This window comes from Tauraco erythrolophus, chromosome 26, assembly GCF_009769465.1.
Source record: "Tauraco erythrolophus isolate bTauEry1 chromosome 26, bTauEry1.pri, whole genome shotgun sequence".
Classification (NCBI taxonomy): Eukaryota; Metazoa; Chordata; class Aves; order Musophagiformes; family Musophagidae; genus Tauraco; species Tauraco erythrolophus.
Window position 1 is genome coordinate 7,620,157 of NC_141490.1, and position 17,884 is coordinate 7,638,040.

The 17,884-nt window shown below is 61.5% G+C and overlaps 2 protein-coding genes across 2 annotated transcripts; both read right to left on the reverse strand.

Annotated features, from left to right (window-relative positions):
• Nucleotides 1–821: 821 nt before the first annotated feature.
• ROBO4 (roundabout guidance receptor 4) lies at nucleotides 822–8,475 on the reverse strand. Its single transcript, XM_086626796.1, has 19 exons — nucleotides 8,412–8,475; nucleotides 8,258–8,302; nucleotides 7,878–8,156; nucleotides 7,662–7,800; nucleotides 7,455–7,582; nucleotides 6,468–6,580; nucleotides 6,127–6,346; nucleotides 5,910–6,031; nucleotides 4,919–5,090; nucleotides 4,686–4,836; nucleotides 4,467–4,597; nucleotides 3,893–3,916; nucleotides 3,748–3,837; nucleotides 3,365–3,659; nucleotides 2,096–3,283; nucleotides 1,682–2,014; nucleotides 1,626–1,630; nucleotides 1,435–1,569; nucleotides 822–949 (listed from the first exon to the last, which is right to left on the reverse strand). Exons 1-19 carry the CDS (start codon nucleotides 8,473–8,475, stop codon nucleotides 822–824), a joined length of 3,762 nt encoding a protein of 1,253 aa, XP_086482922.1.
• Nucleotides 8,476–11,344: 2,869 nt separating this feature from the next.
• Nucleotides 11,345–16,859, reverse strand: LOC104375434 (hepatic and glial cell adhesion molecule). The gene is given in 11 exon segments (XM_086627027.1): nucleotides 11,345–11,575; nucleotides 11,577–11,633; nucleotides 11,732–11,767; nucleotides 11,769–11,803; nucleotides 11,889–11,957; nucleotides 12,996–13,088; nucleotides 13,197–13,235; nucleotides 13,238–13,391; nucleotides 13,393–13,478; nucleotides 13,705–14,046; nucleotides 16,775–16,859. Coding segments are annotated over 11 exon segments (1,227 nt in total).
• Nucleotides 16,860–17,884: the final 1,025 nt, after the last annotated feature.

Consider the following 17,884-nt stretch of genomic DNA (forward strand, 5'->3'; position numbering starts at 1 on the left):
CAGTCATGAGAGGAGGAACGAGGAGGATGCTCAGGGGGGATAAGGAGTCTGGGGACAAGGACGGTTGGGAGGGATGAGGACACCTGGGAGGGACAAGGATACTCAGGAGGAATGAGGACCCTGGGGACAAGGATGGTCGGGAGGGATGAGGACATCTGAGAGGAATGAGGGTGCTTGGGGAGGGACAAGGAGGATGCTTACGGAAGGACACGGACCCCGAGGACAAGGACAATTGAGAGGGACAAGGATGCATGGGGAGATCAAGCAGAATCACCAGGGATGAGGACGCTGGGGAGGGATGAGGAGGATGCTCAGAGTGGGTGAGGACCCTGGGGACACGGATGGTTGGGATGGACGAGGATGCTGGGGAGGGACAAGGAACATTGGGGGACAAGGATGCTTGGGGGGGATGAGGACACTGGGGAAGGACGAAGACATCCAGGGGTTGAGGACCACTTGGGGGAAGAGGATGCTTGGGAAAGAGAAGGTTGCTTGGGAGGGACAAGGACAGTAGGGAGGGACGGGAAAGATGGTTGCAGGGGGATGAGGATGGTGGGGGAGGGACGAGGAGACTTGAGGGTGGAGGGGGCAAAGACAGTTGGGGAAGGACGAGGCTGCTCAGGAGGGATAAGGACCCTGGAGATGAGGATGGTTGGGAGGGACGAGGTTGCTTGGATGGGGCACAAGGACATTCAGGAAGGACAAGGAGGCTTGGGAGGGATGAGGACACTGGGAAGGGCCAAGGATGGCCGAGGTGGGACAAGGACACTGAGGATGGGATGGTTGGGAAGGACGAGGACAGTCAGAAGGAATGAGAATGGTCAATGAGGATGAGGGCGGTCAGGGGACAATGACCCCGCGGAAGGACAAGGACACTTGGGAGGGACAACGGTGCTTGGGTTGGATGGGGATGGCTGGGGGACGAGGATGTTGAGGAAGGAGGAGGACACTGCGGGGGGACGAGGACACCTGGAGGGGATAAAGACACTTGGGGAGGATGAGGGTGCTGGGGAGTGATGAGGATTTTGGGGAGGGATGGGGATGCTGAGGAGCACTGGGGGCACTGGGGAAGGATGAGGACACTTGGGAAGGACAAGGATGCTGGAGAAGGAGGGACACCCACCCACCTTGGTGCCACCCACCCTTTCTGGGTGGCTTTTGCTAACGAAGAGCCCCTTTTTGGGGAACTCCTTAATAAAGCTGGATTTTAGCCGAGCCGAGGGGACTCCGGCCTTGCCGCGCCCTACGCCCTGGGGACCCCCAAGCTCCTGTCCCTCCTGTCCTCGGCTCACCACCCACCCTGGCCCAGGGGCTGCTGCTCCCCATCCCATGGCCACCTGGAAAAAGAAAGGGACATTTTCCAGCACCCTGCGATGGGCGACACCCTGCCTCGCTGCCTGGTGCCCATCACCCTGGCGTTAGGGCGTCGCTCACCGTGCTGCGGGATGTCCGCAGCCACCTCCGTCCCCGCTCTCTGTGAGACCCCCAACGCTGTCGCCCAGTCCCAGGTGGGGATGGGGGTCCCGAGCGAGAAGACCCTCTCCAAGGGTGATGGTGGCGGTGAGGGACCTACTGGAGAGAAGGCAGGAGGTGGTGGCATCACTGTGGTGTCACGATGGAGCCACCTTCCCTGAGGAGGTGACAATGCTCAAGGTCGGGGTGGGGTCCAAGGACCCTTCACTCACGCCCGTAGCTCCTGTCGGTGTCCTCGAGGCTGAAGCAGAGGCCATCGACGGCCACCGCCAGTGCCCGGGCGAAGCTGGCATCCAGGAGGAAGGAGCCATCGCAGGAGCTCACCAAGCTGCAGCGCGTGCTGGCAAAGTTGTCCTCTGAGACCGACCCCCAGCCATTCAGCAGCGACCCCCCCGGCGAGCCCCTGGTGGCTGGCCGCTCTTCCTCCTCCTCGTCCTCTTCCTCCTCCTCTTCCTCACCCAGCTCGGAGGCTGGTGGCCCATAGATGTAGCCATAGGTGTGTGGCGGTGAGAAGGACCGTGGCACAGTGGGCACCGGTGGGCTGTGGAGGACATGGCAGGGATGCTGCTGGCACCGGGAGCATGCTGCCACTGCCATGGTGTCCCAGGGGGATGGCGTGTACCTGGGGCAGGGGGTGTCCTGGTCCATCTCCAGGTCCTCGGTCACCTGCTGTGGCGTGAGGACCCCGTCGCTGAGCGTCGGTGAGAGGCGACCGGGGAGCGGGGACCTGTCCCTGGGGTGCCTGGTGACCCAGGACATATCCTTGAGGTGCCTGGTGGCCAGGAACACGTCTGTTGGGTGCTTGGTCACCAGTGATGGGTATCTGGGGTGCCTGGTGACCAGGGTCATGGGGTACCTGCTGCCCAAGAAAGTGTCCTTGGGGTGACCAGGGTCTAGGGACATCTCCTCAGGGTAGCTGGTGACCAGGGATGTGTCCCTTGGGCGCCTGGTGGCTGGGGAGTTGTCCTTGGAATGCCTGATGACTGGTGACATGTCCTCACGGTACCTGCTGGACAGGAACATGTCTCTTGGGTGCCCAGTCACTGCTGATGGGTCCCTGAGGTCCCTGGGGTGCCTGGTGGCCAGGGACATGTCCTTGAGGTACCTGGTGGCCAGGAACTTGTCTCTGCGGTGCTCAGTGGGTGAGAACTTCTCCCTGGAGAGGCTGATGACTGGGGACTTGTCCCTTGGGTGCCTGCTGGCTGGGGACGTGTCCTCGGGGTGCCCAGCAGCCGGTGACATGTCCCTCTGGCTCTTGGTCACTGGTGATGGGTCCCTGGGGTGTCTGGTGGCTGGGGACATGTCCTTGAGGTACCTGCTGCCTGGGAACGTGTCCCTGCGGTGCCCGGGGACTGGGGACATCTTCTCGGGGTGCCTGGTGGCCAGGGACGTGTCCTCATGGTATCTGGTGACCATGGACACGTCCCTGGGGTGCCTGGTGGCCGGGAACATGTCCTTGGGGTGTTCAGTGACCAGGGACACATCCCTAGGGTGCTTGGTGACTGGTGACGCATCCTTGGGGCTCTCAGTGACCAGGGGTGTGTCCTTGGGGTGCTTGGTGACCGGGGATGTGTCCCTGGGGATCCCAGTGACCGGGGATGTGTCCTTGGGGCACCTGGTGACCAGTGACGTGTCCCTGGGGATCCCAGTGACCGGGGACGTGTCCTTGGGGATCCCAGTGACCGGGGATGTGTCCTTGGGGCGCCTGATGACCGGGGATGTGTCCCTGGAGATCCCAGTGACCAGAGACGTGTCCTTGGGGTGCCTGGTGACCAGGGACGTGTCCCTGGGGATCCCAGTGGCCAGGCACCTGCAGGTGGAAGGGACATGGTGGCTTTGACAGCACAGGGTCGGGGTGAGGAGCCCCCATGGTGGGGACAGCCAGACTCACCGGGTCACCGGTGGATGCCAGGCGTGGGGTGGCCTGGGGGGTGTCACCGGTGAGCCGGCGACGCTGGATGCCAACAAGGCGCTGCCCTGCCGCTGTTTCGGGGAACTGAAGCCTGGCAGCTGCCGTGGGTACCCTCTGGCCGGCACGGCCGCAGCATCATCACTGTTGTGTCCCCTTCGCTCTGGCCACCCTGCTGCCATCCCGACATCCGTCCCCCACTCGCCTCCGCTCCCGGTGACAGGGAGGCGGCCAGGGGCACCCATCAGCACCGGGGTGCTGTGCACCTGGTGCAGCTCTGCGCGGGGTGGGGGGACACGGAGCCATCAGCCACCTCCCCGCTGTCCCCGCCGTGTCCCCCCTGTGCCTCCCAACCCCAGACCCACCTCTCTTATGGATGCGTTCCCAGGGTGCTGGGCTGGGGGTGCTGGGCTCGGTGCGCACCCCGGGGTGCCCCCCCGCCGCAGCACCCCGTGTCCCCCGGGGGCAACGGGTGTCCCCCGCGGAGGTTGGGGGGCGTGGGGGGGCCGAGGCTCGGCGGCTCCAAGGAGAGGGCTGGAGGGGTGACAGAGGTCAGGGCACCCATGGGTGCTGGGCTGGGCGTCCCTCGCCCCCTCGAGCCTTGGCTCTGTCCGCCCCCAGATCCCACGGCAATGAGGCGCAGCCGGGTGGGAGTCCCATGGGGTAAGGTGGGGGTATTGGGCACCTTTGGGTGGCCCCGTAGCACCCTGGGAGGGTTCTGGGCACTGGGCAGGGGTCCTGTGGCAATGGGTGAGGGGTCCCATGGAACTGGGTGGGGGTCCCAAGGGACTGAGTGAGGGTCCTGTGGCATCATACGGAGGTCTCATTGGGATGGGTGGGGGTCCCATGGCTCTGAGTGGGGGTCCCATGGCTCGGGGTGGGGGTCCCATGGCCCTGGGTGGAGGTCTCATGGCTCTGAGTGGGGGTCCCAACCCTGGGGTTCACTGGAGGGGTGGGGGTCCCAAGGCACTGGGTGGGGGTCCCACGGCTCGGGGTGGGGGTCTCATGGCTCAGGGTGGGGCCCCATGGCTCAGGGTGGAGGTCCCATGGCTCTGGGTGGGGTCCCACCCCCTGTGGGGCTCACTGGAGGGGTGGGGGTCCCTGCCGTCGCTGCCCAGGAGCCGGCTGCTGAGGCTGCTGCTGCTGCTGAGGTTCCGGTGGGCACAGCCGGGTTCCCAGGGGCCACCGAGCCACGGTGAGTCACCGGCCACCAACCTGCGGGGCGAGGGGTGCCAGCAGGGCGTCCCATTCCCACCGTGCTGGGAACCCGACCACCATGTCCCCCCGCCCCCCGGCTGCTGACCTGCGGTGCGCCGCGGCGTGCCGCCTGGCGCGGCGCTGGCAGAGGAGGAGGAGGAGGGCGAGCAAGGCCAGCCAGAGCAGCGAGCCGACGGCCGCGATGACGGTGGGCTGCCGCAGCACCTGCACCACCCCGCTGCTCCCGGCCGTCAGCCCTGCAAGGGTCCCGCCGGCGTCACCCCCCGTGCCACCACCTCGACCCACCCCCCTGCGCCCAGTCTTGCCCCCGGCCCGTACCCAGGACGCTGCAGGTGGTGTTGCTGGGCACCCCCATTCCTGCGCTGTTGAAAGCCGCCACCTGGACGCAGAATTCGGCCCCGGGGTCCGGGAGGAGGGTTTCCAGGTGATGGGTGCCTCCGTCCACCGTCCTGTTGGTGGAGCGTTGCCAGCCCTCGCCTATTGACCAGACCTGGTAGGCGCCAAGAAGATGGACACCCTTAGATATGTCCCCTTGATGGACCCCCTACTGATGGATCCCAACAGGATGGACCCCCTTGGATGGGCCCCTTTAGGTAAGTCCTCTTGGCGGATCGTCATTGATGGATCCCTCTTGGATGGACCCCCTTGGATGAATACCCCTTGATAGGCCCCCTTGGATGGACCTCCTTGGATGGCACCCCTTAGTTATGTCCCCTTGTTGGACACCCACTGATGGATCCCTCTTGGATGGACCCTTTTGCGTGGACCTCCTTGGATGAACACCGCTTGGAAGCACATCCCTTGGATGAGTCTCATCGATGTATCCACCTTGGATGGATCCCTTTGAATGGACTCTCTTGGATGAATGCCCTTAGGATGGACTCCCCTGGATGGACTCCCTTGGATGGGCCTCCTTAGATGAGTCCCCTTCATGGACCTCCATTGATGGATCCCTCTTGCATGACCCACTTAGATGAATCCTCTTGATTAAACCCTCTTGGATGGATCTCCTTGAGTTAAATCCATGTAGATGGCCCTCCTTCCTCAGATTGACCCCTTGGATGGACCCCCTTGGATGGATTCCTCCCTTAGATGGATCTCCTAGGATGACCCTTCACCTTGGTTGGCCTCCTTGGATGAACCCCCTTGTTGAGATCCCTCTTGGATGAACCCCTTATGGATGGATGCTTGAATGGCCCACCTTGGATAGAACCCCACCTTTGAAAGGCTCCCTCCTTGGATGGATCCCTTGGACGAACCCTTCTTGGCCAGAACCCCCCCAGCTCCCTCTTGCCCCAGCACCCCAAACCTTGTAGCCCTGAATGATGCCATTGTGGGCCTCAGGAGGAGGTGGTTCCCAGCTCACGACCACGGTGCCATTCCCCTTCTCAGCATGGCCCACGGTGACATGCTGGGGCGCTGCACTCGGCACTGCCAGGACAACCACACTGAGACCCCAAGACCCTCCAGCCAACCTCCCTGGCCTCCACCCGACCATCCATGGAGGCACCTCACACCCAACGCACCTTCCTCAGGTATCCAGAGGTGTCTACTGTTGCTGTCCATGCCCTGGGTTCCTCCAGCGTAGGGTCGGACCTTGAACTCGTACTTGTAGCCCCTGCGGAGCGCGGGGATGACGGCGCTGAGCTCCCTGCCCGTGTCCTGTTGGACCCAGGAGGTGCTGGCAGGGTGCAGGCAGCGGTACAGCACCACGTAGCCCTCCGGTGCCGGTGCCGGAGTCACCATCTGGAAGGGTTACGAGGTGTGGTGGGACGCAGATGGGACATTGGGATGGAGCTGGAGCTTCAGCTTCATCTCTGTGTCCCATCCCACTGCTCTGGTGGGTACATCCCAGCATCACACCAACCCGCCAGCGGAGTCGGACAGCGGCGGTGGGCAACGTGGTGCCATTGTCCAGACGCAGGCGCACGGCCAGCAGGTCCTGTGGAGCAGTGTCCCGCTGGCCTGTTGGCAACTGGTCTGCGGGGCAGAGGAAGGCTAATGGGAGCACTGGGTGGGAGCCAGGTCCTCTGGCACCTGCCCAGGCACCCACCTCAGATATCTCATGCCTGGAGACCCTGATGTCTCCTTGGATGGACCTACTCAAGTGGACACCTTGGATGGACCCCTCTTGGATGGACCCTTCTTGGATGGACACCCCTTGATTGAACCCCCTTTGATGTACCCCATGATAGACCCCTATTGATGCGTCCCTCTCAGACCCTTTGGATGGTACTTCTTGTTCAATCCCCCTCTAATGGACCCCCACCATGGACAGACCCCCTTAAACGGATGTCCTTGGAGGAACCTGCTTTGGATGTATCCCCTTTAGATAGACTCTCTTGAATGGATCCCTTTGGGTGGATACCCTTGGATGAACGCCCCACCTGGATCTGTCCTCTTGGGTGGAACCCCTTAGATGGACATGCTTGGATGGACCCCTTGGATGGATCTCGTTGGAGGGATGCCTTTAGATGGACTTCCTGAGATGAACCCCCCTTTGGGAGGATCCCCTTTGATGGATCCTCCTTGAATGGACTCCCTTAGACGACTCAGTTGGATGGACCCTTTTTTGATGGACCCCCTTGGATAGCCCTCCTTGGATGGCTGGATGGACCACCAAGGATGGTCTGCCCTTGGATGGACCACCAAGGATGGACTACCCTTGGATGGACCATCAAGGATGGACTGCCCTTGGATGACCTCCTTGGATGGATTCCATTGCATAGCCTCCCCATGATGACGTCCTTGAATGATCCCCTTGGATGAACCCCGTTAGATGGACCCTTGTACGGATCTCCAGATGGTTCGGAGTGCCCGTGGGGATGGAGGTCACGGAGGTCCCATCACTGACCCTCCACGCGGAGGCGGGCGGTGGCGGTGGCAGTGCCCAGCTGGCTCTGTGCCGTACACACGTAGGTGCCGGCGTCGGCGGACGTCACGGCGTAGAGGCGCAACGTGTTCTCCTGGTCCACCTCGTGCCTGCGGGTCACCAGCTCTCCATCAGCCCCATCACTGTCCCACCCTGAGGATGGGCCACCTCCACCCTGCCACCACCTACCTGTCCCAGGGCAGGTCCCCACGCTCCTTGTGCCACTGCACCCGCGGCGCCGGGTCCCCTTGGGCGCCGCAGCCCAGCTCGACGGTGCCGCCGACCTCCGTCACGGCGTCGCTCGGGCGCCGCGTGATGGTCGGCTTCTCTGCAGGGGGACATCCGGGAGGTGGCACCGAGGCTGGGTGTGATGTGCCCACCACCCATGGGAGACCCTCGGCTTACCCAGGACGGAGACGTGGGCGCCCCGGCTCTCCCTCTCGCCCGCCGCGTTGGCGGCCACGCAGACGTAGAGCCCGGAGTCGCTGCGGCGCGCCGGTGCCACCCGCAACTTCCCGGCGGTGACGGCGTAGCGGCCGCCCGTCGCCTCCAAGGTCACCCCGTCCTTCTTCCAGGTGACGCAGGGTTCGGGGTGCCCCCAGGGCGGGACGCAATCCAGCTCCAACGCTTGGCCCGCCACGGCCACCAAATCGCCCGGCTGCAGGCGGAAATTGTCCCGCAGCGCTGCGGTGGGGAGGGGATCCCGTGGGTGAGGTGGGGGGGGGGGACACAGCAGGATTTTTTGGGGTCCCCCCACCCACGTCACCCCCACGGGATGTCCTTACCAGCGGTGGTTTGGGGTACGGTGGCCGTGCCAGGGGGGTGGCAGCCTGCGGGGGGACATGGATGAACCGAGCGGGCGTGGTCTCAGCTCAGGTTGGGGGGGGGGGCAGAATTAAGGGTGTTTTGCTCCCTCTCCCCCCCCGGGGTCCCACTCACCTCCTGGGTGCAGCGCGGCGAGGCAGAGCCCCAACCCCAACGCCGTCGCCCAGCCGCCCGCCATGCCAGTCCCACCCCAGCCTTCCCACTTCCTCCCTAAATCCCAGACCCTCCCTGCCGGCACTGGCACCGGATCCATCTCCGGACGGGGGTGGACAATAGCCGGATGTGGGGGACTGGGAAGTACCGGGGCGGGTGGGTGGGAGGATGGACACAAAGAGCTTGGCTGAGTCGCAGCGATGGGAGCGTCTGGTCATGGTGTCAGCAGCAGCAGCCGGAGGTGGCAGAGTTGGGGGTGCCAGTGGTTAATTAATCTAATTAACCAAAAGAAATTTTCCCCCTCCCTCCCCTTCTCCGCCCCCCCCCCCCATATTCAGAGGAAGACGAATTAAGAAGAAAAAAGCTCTCAGCCAGAGATGCCATCAGTAGGGACCAGAGTGAACAGTTGAGGGTCTCCCAGGCTTTGCGAGCTTAAACGTTGGCGACAGCCGGATGCATCGAGCTTGTCCCTCCTCAGCTGCCACTCACTCCCCCATGCCCCCCACCCCCACCCCGGGGTGGAGGGGGCACCCTGTCCCACAAAGACACCCGAGGGTGCCACCGGCCGGTAGCACGTTAGTTTATTGGTTAGTAGCGCACCCCGAGCACCCCGGGGTGCCCCGGGGCCCGGCTCGCTCGGCCGGCCGCTCTCCAGTCCTCATCCTAAACCTATTTCCCGGGAAGGCCTGGGGGAGGGGGGAGGGGCCGCGCCCCAAAACCGCGGGATTTTCACGGAAAATCCCGGCGCAGCAGAGGGGCAGCGCTGGCGCCAGGGCTTTGCGCCCGCTTGGGCGAGCTCGCGCGTCCCGCGCGGTGCTGGGCACCCGCGTGCGAGGGCCCGGGAGTCGCGCCGGGCGCTCGGCGTGCCACGCGCGGGCTCCCCGCTCGCTCCGGCGCGTCTCGCACGTGGCCTTGGCTCCGCGCTCCGTGCGTGCTTTGCACGCGCCCCGCGCACAGCCGCCTGCACGCGCCCCGCGTGCCCGCTGCAACCGCTCTTTGCGTGCTCACTGCACGCTCCGCGCACAGGCTCTCTGCGTGCTTCGTGCACGCTCACTCCTGCACACTCCGTGCACGCTCTCTGCAGCCACTGCGTGCACGCTCTTTGCACGCTGCATGCACGCTCTCTCTCTGCGCGCTCCGTGCATGCTCTCTGCAACCGCTGGGTGCACACTCTTTGCAACCACTGCGTGCACACTCCATGCACGCTCTCTCTGCACACTCCATGCACGCTCTCTCTGCACACTCCGTGCACGCTCTCTGCAACCACTGCGTGCACGCTCTTTGCACACTCCATGCACGCTCTCTGCACACTCCGTGCACGCTCTCTGCAACCGCTGCGTGCATGCTCTTTGCACACTCCATGCATGCTCTCTGCAGCTACTGTGTGCACGCTCTTTGCACGCTGCATGCACGCTCTCTCTGTACAATCGTGCTCTCTGCACGCTCCGTACGCACTCAGAGAGCGCTCCCCCCGACGCCAGCACGCTCTCTTGCAAATACCATGCACAGTCTTATCTGCACCACTCCATGCACACCCTCTGCACGCTCCATGCACGCTCCATGCACGCTCCGTGCCAGCTTTCTCCACGTGCTCCACGTGCACACTCTCCGCACACTCCGTGCTGCCTTAGCTGCGCGCTCTATGGTGCGTGCTCTGTGCATGCTCCCCCGCGTGCTCCCTCTGCGCACCCTCTCGCTGCAGGTTCCATACACGTCCTCTCGCACGCTCCAGGCACGCTCTCTGCACACCGTGTGCACGCCCTTTACACGCTCCATACATGCACTTTTGCATGCTCTGTGCATGCTCTCTCTGCACATGGCGTGCATGCTCTCTTTGCACGCTATGTACACGCACTTTTGCACACTGTGCGTGCTCTCTGCACACTGCATGCATGCTCTCTTTGCACGCTCCGTACATGCACTTTCGCACACCACGTGCATGCTCTTTGCACGCTCCATGCACGCGCTTTTGCACGCTCTGTGCACACTCTCTCTGCACGCTGCGTGCATGCCCTCTTGCATGCTCTGTGATTGCTCTCCTCTGCGCAGTGCACGCTTGCTCTCTCTGCACGTCCCGTACACGCGCTTTTGCACGCTCTGTGCACACTCTGCACACTGCGTGCACGCTCTTTGCACGCTCTGTACATGCACTTTTGCACGCTCTATGCATTCTCTCTCTGCACATGGCGTGCATGCTCTCTTTGCATGCTCCATACACGCACTTTCGCACGCTCTGTGCAGCGCTCTCTCTGCACATGGCGTGCACGCTCTCTGCACGCTCTGTACATGCACTTTTGCACGCTCTGTGCACGCTCTCTCTGCACACCTGCATGCACGCTCTTTGCACGCTCTGTACATGCACTTTTGCACGCCCTATGCATGCGCTCTCTGCACATGGCGTGCACGCTCTCTTTGCACGCTCCGTACACATGCTTTTGCACGCTGTGTGCACACTCTGTGCACGCTCTCTGCACATCGTGTGCACGCTCTCTCTGCACGCTGTGCGCACTCCCCCTTGCACGCTCCGTGATCGCTCTCTCTGCGCAGTGCACGCTTGCTCTCTTCGCACGCTCCGCGCACGCCCTCTTTCATCCTCCGTGCACGCTCCCTCTGCACACTCTTTGCACCCTCCATGCACGCGCTGCGCGCGCCCTCTCGCACGCTCCCAGCACACGCGCGTGCTCTCCGCACGCTCCCTGCGCGCTCGTGCCGGCGAGAAAGCCATTCAAGCGGCGTCCCAGGAGGACGGGGGACGGAAGAAGGGAGCTCCGGGTGGGATCAATAGCAAATTAGTGACTTTACGCCCCGCCGAACAGTGGCCGGCGGCGGGAGCGGGGCCGTGCCGGTGTCCCCGCTCGCTCGCCGCCGCCGCAGCGCGCATGTGTCCCCCCTGCTCAGGCGCTGATCTCCACGGCGTTGGCCTCCTCCTGCTCCCGGATGATGTGGACGCCGGCAGTCCGCAGCAGCCGCGGGGCGCTACGGGAACGCGCCGGCGAACCCGGCGGCGACCTGTGCGTCCGCGTCGAGGCGGGCGAGCGAGCCGGCGAGCGATGGTACCGACGAGTGGAACGCCCCACCGGGCCCGGCGAGCGCCCGGCGGCCGGCACCGGCGAGCTGGTGTAACCCCGGTTCAACCGCGCCGCGGGGTTCGGGCGGCGAATCCTCCTCCGCCTCCGGCGAGTCCTGCCAAAAGCCAAGGGGAGAGGAGCGGGCCAAGCGTGCGGGAACCGGCGCCGCGGCGCGAAGCCGGCGCGCTAACCGGTGCGCTGCCGGCCGCTCACCTTGTCCTTGAGGATGTACAAGGCCACCGGGTTTTTTGCGCTCGTGCTCGCCGCTGCGCGGGATGCCCTCGGCTGTGCGGAGGCAAGGCCTTGCTTACCGCGCCCGCGCCGGCGGCGCTCCCCGACCCGCCGCCACCGCGGCGGGGCCGTCACTCACCCTCGTGCTTCAGGCGCTCCTCGTCCTGCTCGGCGTACTCGGAGGCCGGTTGCGTCTCCGCTTGCGCTTCTCCCTGGGGAAGGGAGAGGGGATGGGGCAGCACCGGCAGTGCCGTGTGGGGCGACTGCCCGCGGTTCGGCTGGGAAAGGGCTCGGTGCTACGGTGAGAGAGAGGTGGGATGGGATGGGATGGGATGGGATGGGATGGGATGGGATGGGATGGGTGAGTCAAGACAGGATGGGATGGGATGGGATGGGATGGGAAGGGATGGGATGGGATGGGATGGGATGGGATGGGATGGGATGGGATGGGATGGGATGGGATGGGACGGGACAGGTTGGTATGAGACAAGATGGGATGGGATGGGATGGGATGGGATGGGATGGGATGGGATGGGACAGGTTGGTATGAGACAAGATGGGATGGGATGGGATGGGATGGGATGGGATGGGATGGGATGGGACAGGATGGTATGAGACAAGATGGGATGGGATGGGATGGGATGGGATGGGATGGGAATGGGATGGGACAGGTTGGTATGAGACAGATAAGATGGAACAAGATGGGATGGGATGGATGGGATGGGATGGGATGGGAGAGGACAGAATGAGATGGGATGGGATGAATAAGTCAGAATAAATGGGGTGGAATAAGATGGGATAAGATGTGATGAGATGGGATAGAATGGGATGAGACAGGAGAGGTGGATCGAAGCAGGATGAGATGAGATGAGACGAGATGAGATGGGACTAAACAGGCAAGATGGGACAAGACAAGATGGGATGGGATGGGACAAGATGGGATGGGATGGGATGGGATGGGATGGGACGGGACGGGACGGGACGGGACGGGACGGGACGGGATGGGATGGGATGGGATGGACAGGACAGGATGGGATGAGGTGTGATGTGATGTGATGTGATATGTGATGTGATGTGATGTGATGTGACATGACATCCTGAGACAGGACAAGATGGAATGGGATAAGATGGGACACGATGGGATAGGAGAAGATCAGATGGAAAGAGATGAGATGAGATGGGACAAGACAGGATGGGACGGGATAAGAGGAACCCCCTTTGGCTCCTGCGTTACCCCCAGCCATACTTCTTGAGGGTTTCCAGCAGGCACAAACTGTCACCAGGGTGACGAGGAGGAAGATGCCGCCCGTGGAGAGGATGATGTAGAGGGAGCTCCGGCCTGGGGGAGACAAATGAGAGGGGGACAACCCCCCAAAAAAAATTAGCTAGGAGCATCTGCAAGGGATGGCCAGCCTTGTGGGTGCGGAAGCGGGGAATGGGTGCTTACGGTAGACAGTGATCTTCACGGGGACGCTGCGGCCGTGCTGATGGGGTTCTCCACCAGGCAGCTGTAGATGTCGTCGTCGGCCATGAGGACGCGGGTGATGGTGAGGATCTTCTGGTCCGGGGAGAGGAGCAGGCGGGAGTCGTTGCTCAGCGGCCGCCCGTCCTTCAGCCAGGTGTAGGTGGGCTTGGTGCCGTTTCTCGTGCGAGCAGTTGAGGGTGAAGAACTCACTGAGCTCCAGCACCGTTGAGGAAGCCACCAGCACTTGCGGCTTTGAGATGGGGGACTGTGGGCAAGCAGGGGAACCAGAGTGATGCCACGTCTTGGGGGATGGATGGGCCCAGGGGATGGGAAGGAGGACATCAAAACCCCACTGGGGATGTAGCTTGGCTGCTGGGACTGGTTGAACCCCCAAAACCACCTCCCAGATGGAGAAAGCCCTCCCAAAAAACGGTCGGGGAAGACGTCCCATGAGAACTCAATCTCCACTGGGCGTCCTTCTTGTGCTTACTGTCCACGGTGAGGTTGATGGTCTTCTCGCCGGTGAAGGTGTCGTCGGTGATGGACACCTCCACCTCGTAAGCGCCTTCGTCGGCCAGCTGCAAGGGGCTGATGAGCAACGAGCCGTTCTCCAGCACCCGATGGCGGTCCCGGTAATCGGGCCGTAGGTTGCCAATGATCTCGGTGCCGATGGACTGGACGACGGTGACGGGTTTGTCACGCTTCAGCTGCCACTTGACCACTGGCTTGTCGGCGCTGGCGCTGGCGTAGCGCACCGACAGCAGCGCCGCTTTGCCCGCCGTGCCGCGCACCAGCGGCGTGGGGCTGGTGATGTTCACCCCTGCCAGCAGACCTTGGGGTGGGGAGAGACGGTGGGGCGTCGAGTCCGGGCAGGCTGCCTGGTCCTCCGAGCCCGGTGAAAAATGAGGAACCCCCTCCCGGGGATGTGCTGAGCACCCCCAAAATGCATCACCGGTGTTGTGGGGTGCCCACCACAGCATGAACAAAGGTGCATCACCCCGAAAAGTGCATGAGGGGCGGGAGCCCTCCTGCATCCAGGTTGATGCAACCTTTTGCAAAATGCATGCATCACCCCCAAAAATGCACCGGGAATGCTAGGCGGGTCAATGCAACCCTTTGCAAAAATGCATGCATTGTCCCCCAAAAATGCATGGGGGGTGGGAGACCTCCTGTGCTGCAGCAGGGTCAGTGCAACCCTTTGCAAAAATGCATGCATTACCCCCAAAATTGCATTGAGGGTGGGAGTGGTCTTGCAGCCGGTTCAGTGCAATGGTTTGCAAAAATCCATGCATCACCCCAAAAAAGTGCATGGGGGTGGTGAGAGCCTTTCTGCACCCAGGTCAATGCAATGCTTTGCAAAGATGCGTGCATCACCCCAAAAACTGCATGGGGGGGTGGAGTGCTCCTGCATCTGGGACGATGCAACCCTTTGCAAAATGCATGCATCGCCCCCAAAAAGTGCATCAAGCATGAGGGCCGGGTCAATGCAACGCTTTGCAAAAATACAAGCATTGCCTCCAGTTTGTGCGTGGGGAGAGGGAGAGTTGCTGCATCTGGGACAATGCAATCCTTTGCAAAATGCATGCATCACCCCAAAAAAGTGCATGGGGGCAGTGAGAGCCTTCCTGTGCCCAGGGCAATGCCAGGCTTTGCAAAAAAGCATGCATCGCCCCAAAAACTGCATGGGAGGGTGGGGGTGCTGCTGCAGCCAGGTCGATGCAAACGTTTTGCAAAAATGCATGCATCACCCCAAACGGTGCATGGGGGCGGTGAGAGCCTTCCTGCACCCAGGGCAATGCAAGGCTTTGCAAAATGCATGCATCACCCAAAAAAGTGCGCTGGGCTGGGAGGCGGGTCAATGCAACGCTTTGCAAAAATGCACGCAGCGCCCCCGGTCTGTGCGTGGGGGGCGGGAGTGCTGCTGCAGGCCGGTTGATGCAAGCAACCCTCTGCAAAAATGCATGCATCACCCCGAAAATGCATGGCGGGTGGGAACCTCCTGATGCTGGATTGGTGCAAAGCTCTGCAAAAACGCACGCGTCACCCCCGAAAAGTGCGGAGGGGGGGGGATTTTTGCATCCTCTCCCCCCCAGCCCCACTGGATCCAGCCAAAGCCCCCCCAAAATGCAGAACTGCATCCCGGGGATCGCCGCAACGTGCACCATCATCGCTGCTTTTAAGCCAAAAATAGAGCAGGGGAAAAAGTGGAAAAAACTGATTTTTTTTTGGGGGGGGGGGGGTGGGGGTGCGACACCCTAAAGCACCTCTACCCCAAACCACCACCATCACCCCCACCCCACTTTTGCCAGCCCAGGGGGTCCCATCCCACCCGGATGCCGTCATCCGCCGGCGAACCAACCCCATATTGAAGAAGTTGTGGGGGGAGTGGGAAAAACAGGCGGGGGGGGGGGGTGAAGCGGCGAGAAAAGGCTTTAAACAAACCCGAAAAGTCATGAGACCTATTGGTATGCAGCAGCCGTCCGTCTGTCCGGCCGCTCCGGCCCCAAAAACATGCCCCCATCCCAAAAATCGAGGCAAAACCCCAAGCACCGGGATAAGGACGCGACTCTGAATTTGGCCCTGACCCCAGTGACTCCCCCAAAATGCTGCTTTTTCAAACCCGTTTTTTTTTTCCTTTTTTTAACCCAATCGCTGCTTTTTTTTTGCTGCTCCAGGGTAAAAATTTGGGAGTTAATTACTAAATCAAAGAAAATTCTCATTCTCTACAACATCCTTGGGTTAGGGATGGAGATGTCCCATCCTGCCTGAAAAAAACCACCCCAAATCCTCTTTTTTCCCATTATTTCATAAAATAAATCCCTATTTTTGGGGGAAAAGCACCACAGGATTTTTGGGGGGACCCTGGCAGTAACCCGGTGCTTTTTTTGGGGGGGATGTAATCGAGAGCCGGCGCCGTGTAAAAACCAACCGGTTTCCTGCGCGTCCTCGGCTCATCCGGAGGCAAACGGGGCCTCCCCGCTGGTTTTGGGGTCTAAATTTCAGCAAAACAGTGCAAAATCGTTGTGGGTGATTTTTCGCGTCGCCAGACGGGCACCGGGGAGGTGTGGGGGCTCGTTGAGCCCCAAAATGGTGGTATTTTGGGGATAAACGATGGAGGTCGCAGCAGGACGGGGCGAAAGGGAGCGAGCGGGGTGAAAAATGGGCTTTTGGGGAAAGAAAAATGGGAAATAAAATAGAATGGAAAAGAAAAAAAAATGGGGATGCTGAAAAATGAGCAAAAAAGGGGTTTTTGGGGAAAACGAAACGCTGAGGGGGGGGGGCAGGGCTGAATCCACCCCCCCGGAAGGACCTGCTTGACTCCAGAAAAGTATTTTTCTGAGTTTCATTCCTATTTTTCCCCCTTTTCCCTCTTTCCAAGCAGAGGGGATCTTCAACGACGCAGCAAACCCTCCCCCCCCCCACCCCTTGGGTACCACCACCCTTCCTCCCCCACCCCATCCCTGCATCCTCCATCCCAAAACTCCCCCAAACCCATGAAAAAAAAAAAAACAACAAATGGGAAAAATAACGGAAAAATGGAAACCCCCCCGGCCCGGTACCTGCGTGCAGCGCCAGGAGCCAGGTGACCGGCACCAGGCGGGGGGGAGCGAGGTGGCCCCGTGGGGCGGCCGGTGCTCCCCACATTTCGGGCAGGCTCGCCCCCGAATCTTTCCCGCTTCCCTACTCCGGGCACGTCCCTCGGCGTTCCCGGCTTGGAGCTTCGCCCGGTTCAGTTATTATTTTTTTCCTCCCTTTTTTTTTTTCCTTTTTTTTTTGTGTGTTGTTCTTGCCTCTCTCAATAGAGCCCTGTGTCCAGCAGCTTTCGCCTCCCCGGCGGCCTCAACATGCCGTTTATTTGGGGGAAAAACGCTCCCATTTGTAATTTTTTGTTTTTCCCTTTCTTTCTTTTCCATATTTTTTCCCCATCCTGGACTGATGCTCCGAGTCGGGGGTATCACCCTGTCGCATCGAACCTGGTCGACGTTGGCCATTCAGTGGGATTTAGGGCTCTGAGCACCTCATTAAATTGGAATTTTTTTTGGGGGGGGGGGGGGGGAGGGGGGGGCATTTTGCAAAGCTTAAAACCCCCCTTAATGTTGTTCACATCCCCCCATATTTTTTTCCTTCTCTTCCCAGGTTTTAAAAGGAAGCCGAGGCTGTATCCAGGCTTCGTTCCAGCTCCGATGCCAATTAGCGCCGGTTCCCCTGGCACCGCTGAATAGGGCAGCGGGGATGCGGGGCAGGATGCCCGGAGCCGCTTCCCACCCCATTCCGAGACCTGCCAAACTCATCACTCCAGTGAGCCACCACCCCCACCCCCCTACACCCCCCCGCCCTGAAAGGGCTCCCCAGCCCCGAAAAGAGGTCGAGGCCTCCGAGTATCCTGCCCCAGCGGGATGGAGATGGTTTGGGGTGACCTTTTATGGGGGGTGTTATGGGGGGGACGCTACGGGGGTGTGTTGGGGGGGCTTTTTGGGAGGACACTGTAGGGAGAGGTTATAAGGAAGGATTTGCGGGGGTATTCTGTAGGGAGACGCTTTGAGAGACTTTGTGGGGGCGTTAAGGGTGGTACTATGCGGGGTGGGGGGGATACTTTGGGGGTGATCGATGGGGAGATGCTATGGGGGGATTTTGGGGGGGGCTGGGGGGAGGTGTTATAAGAAGATATT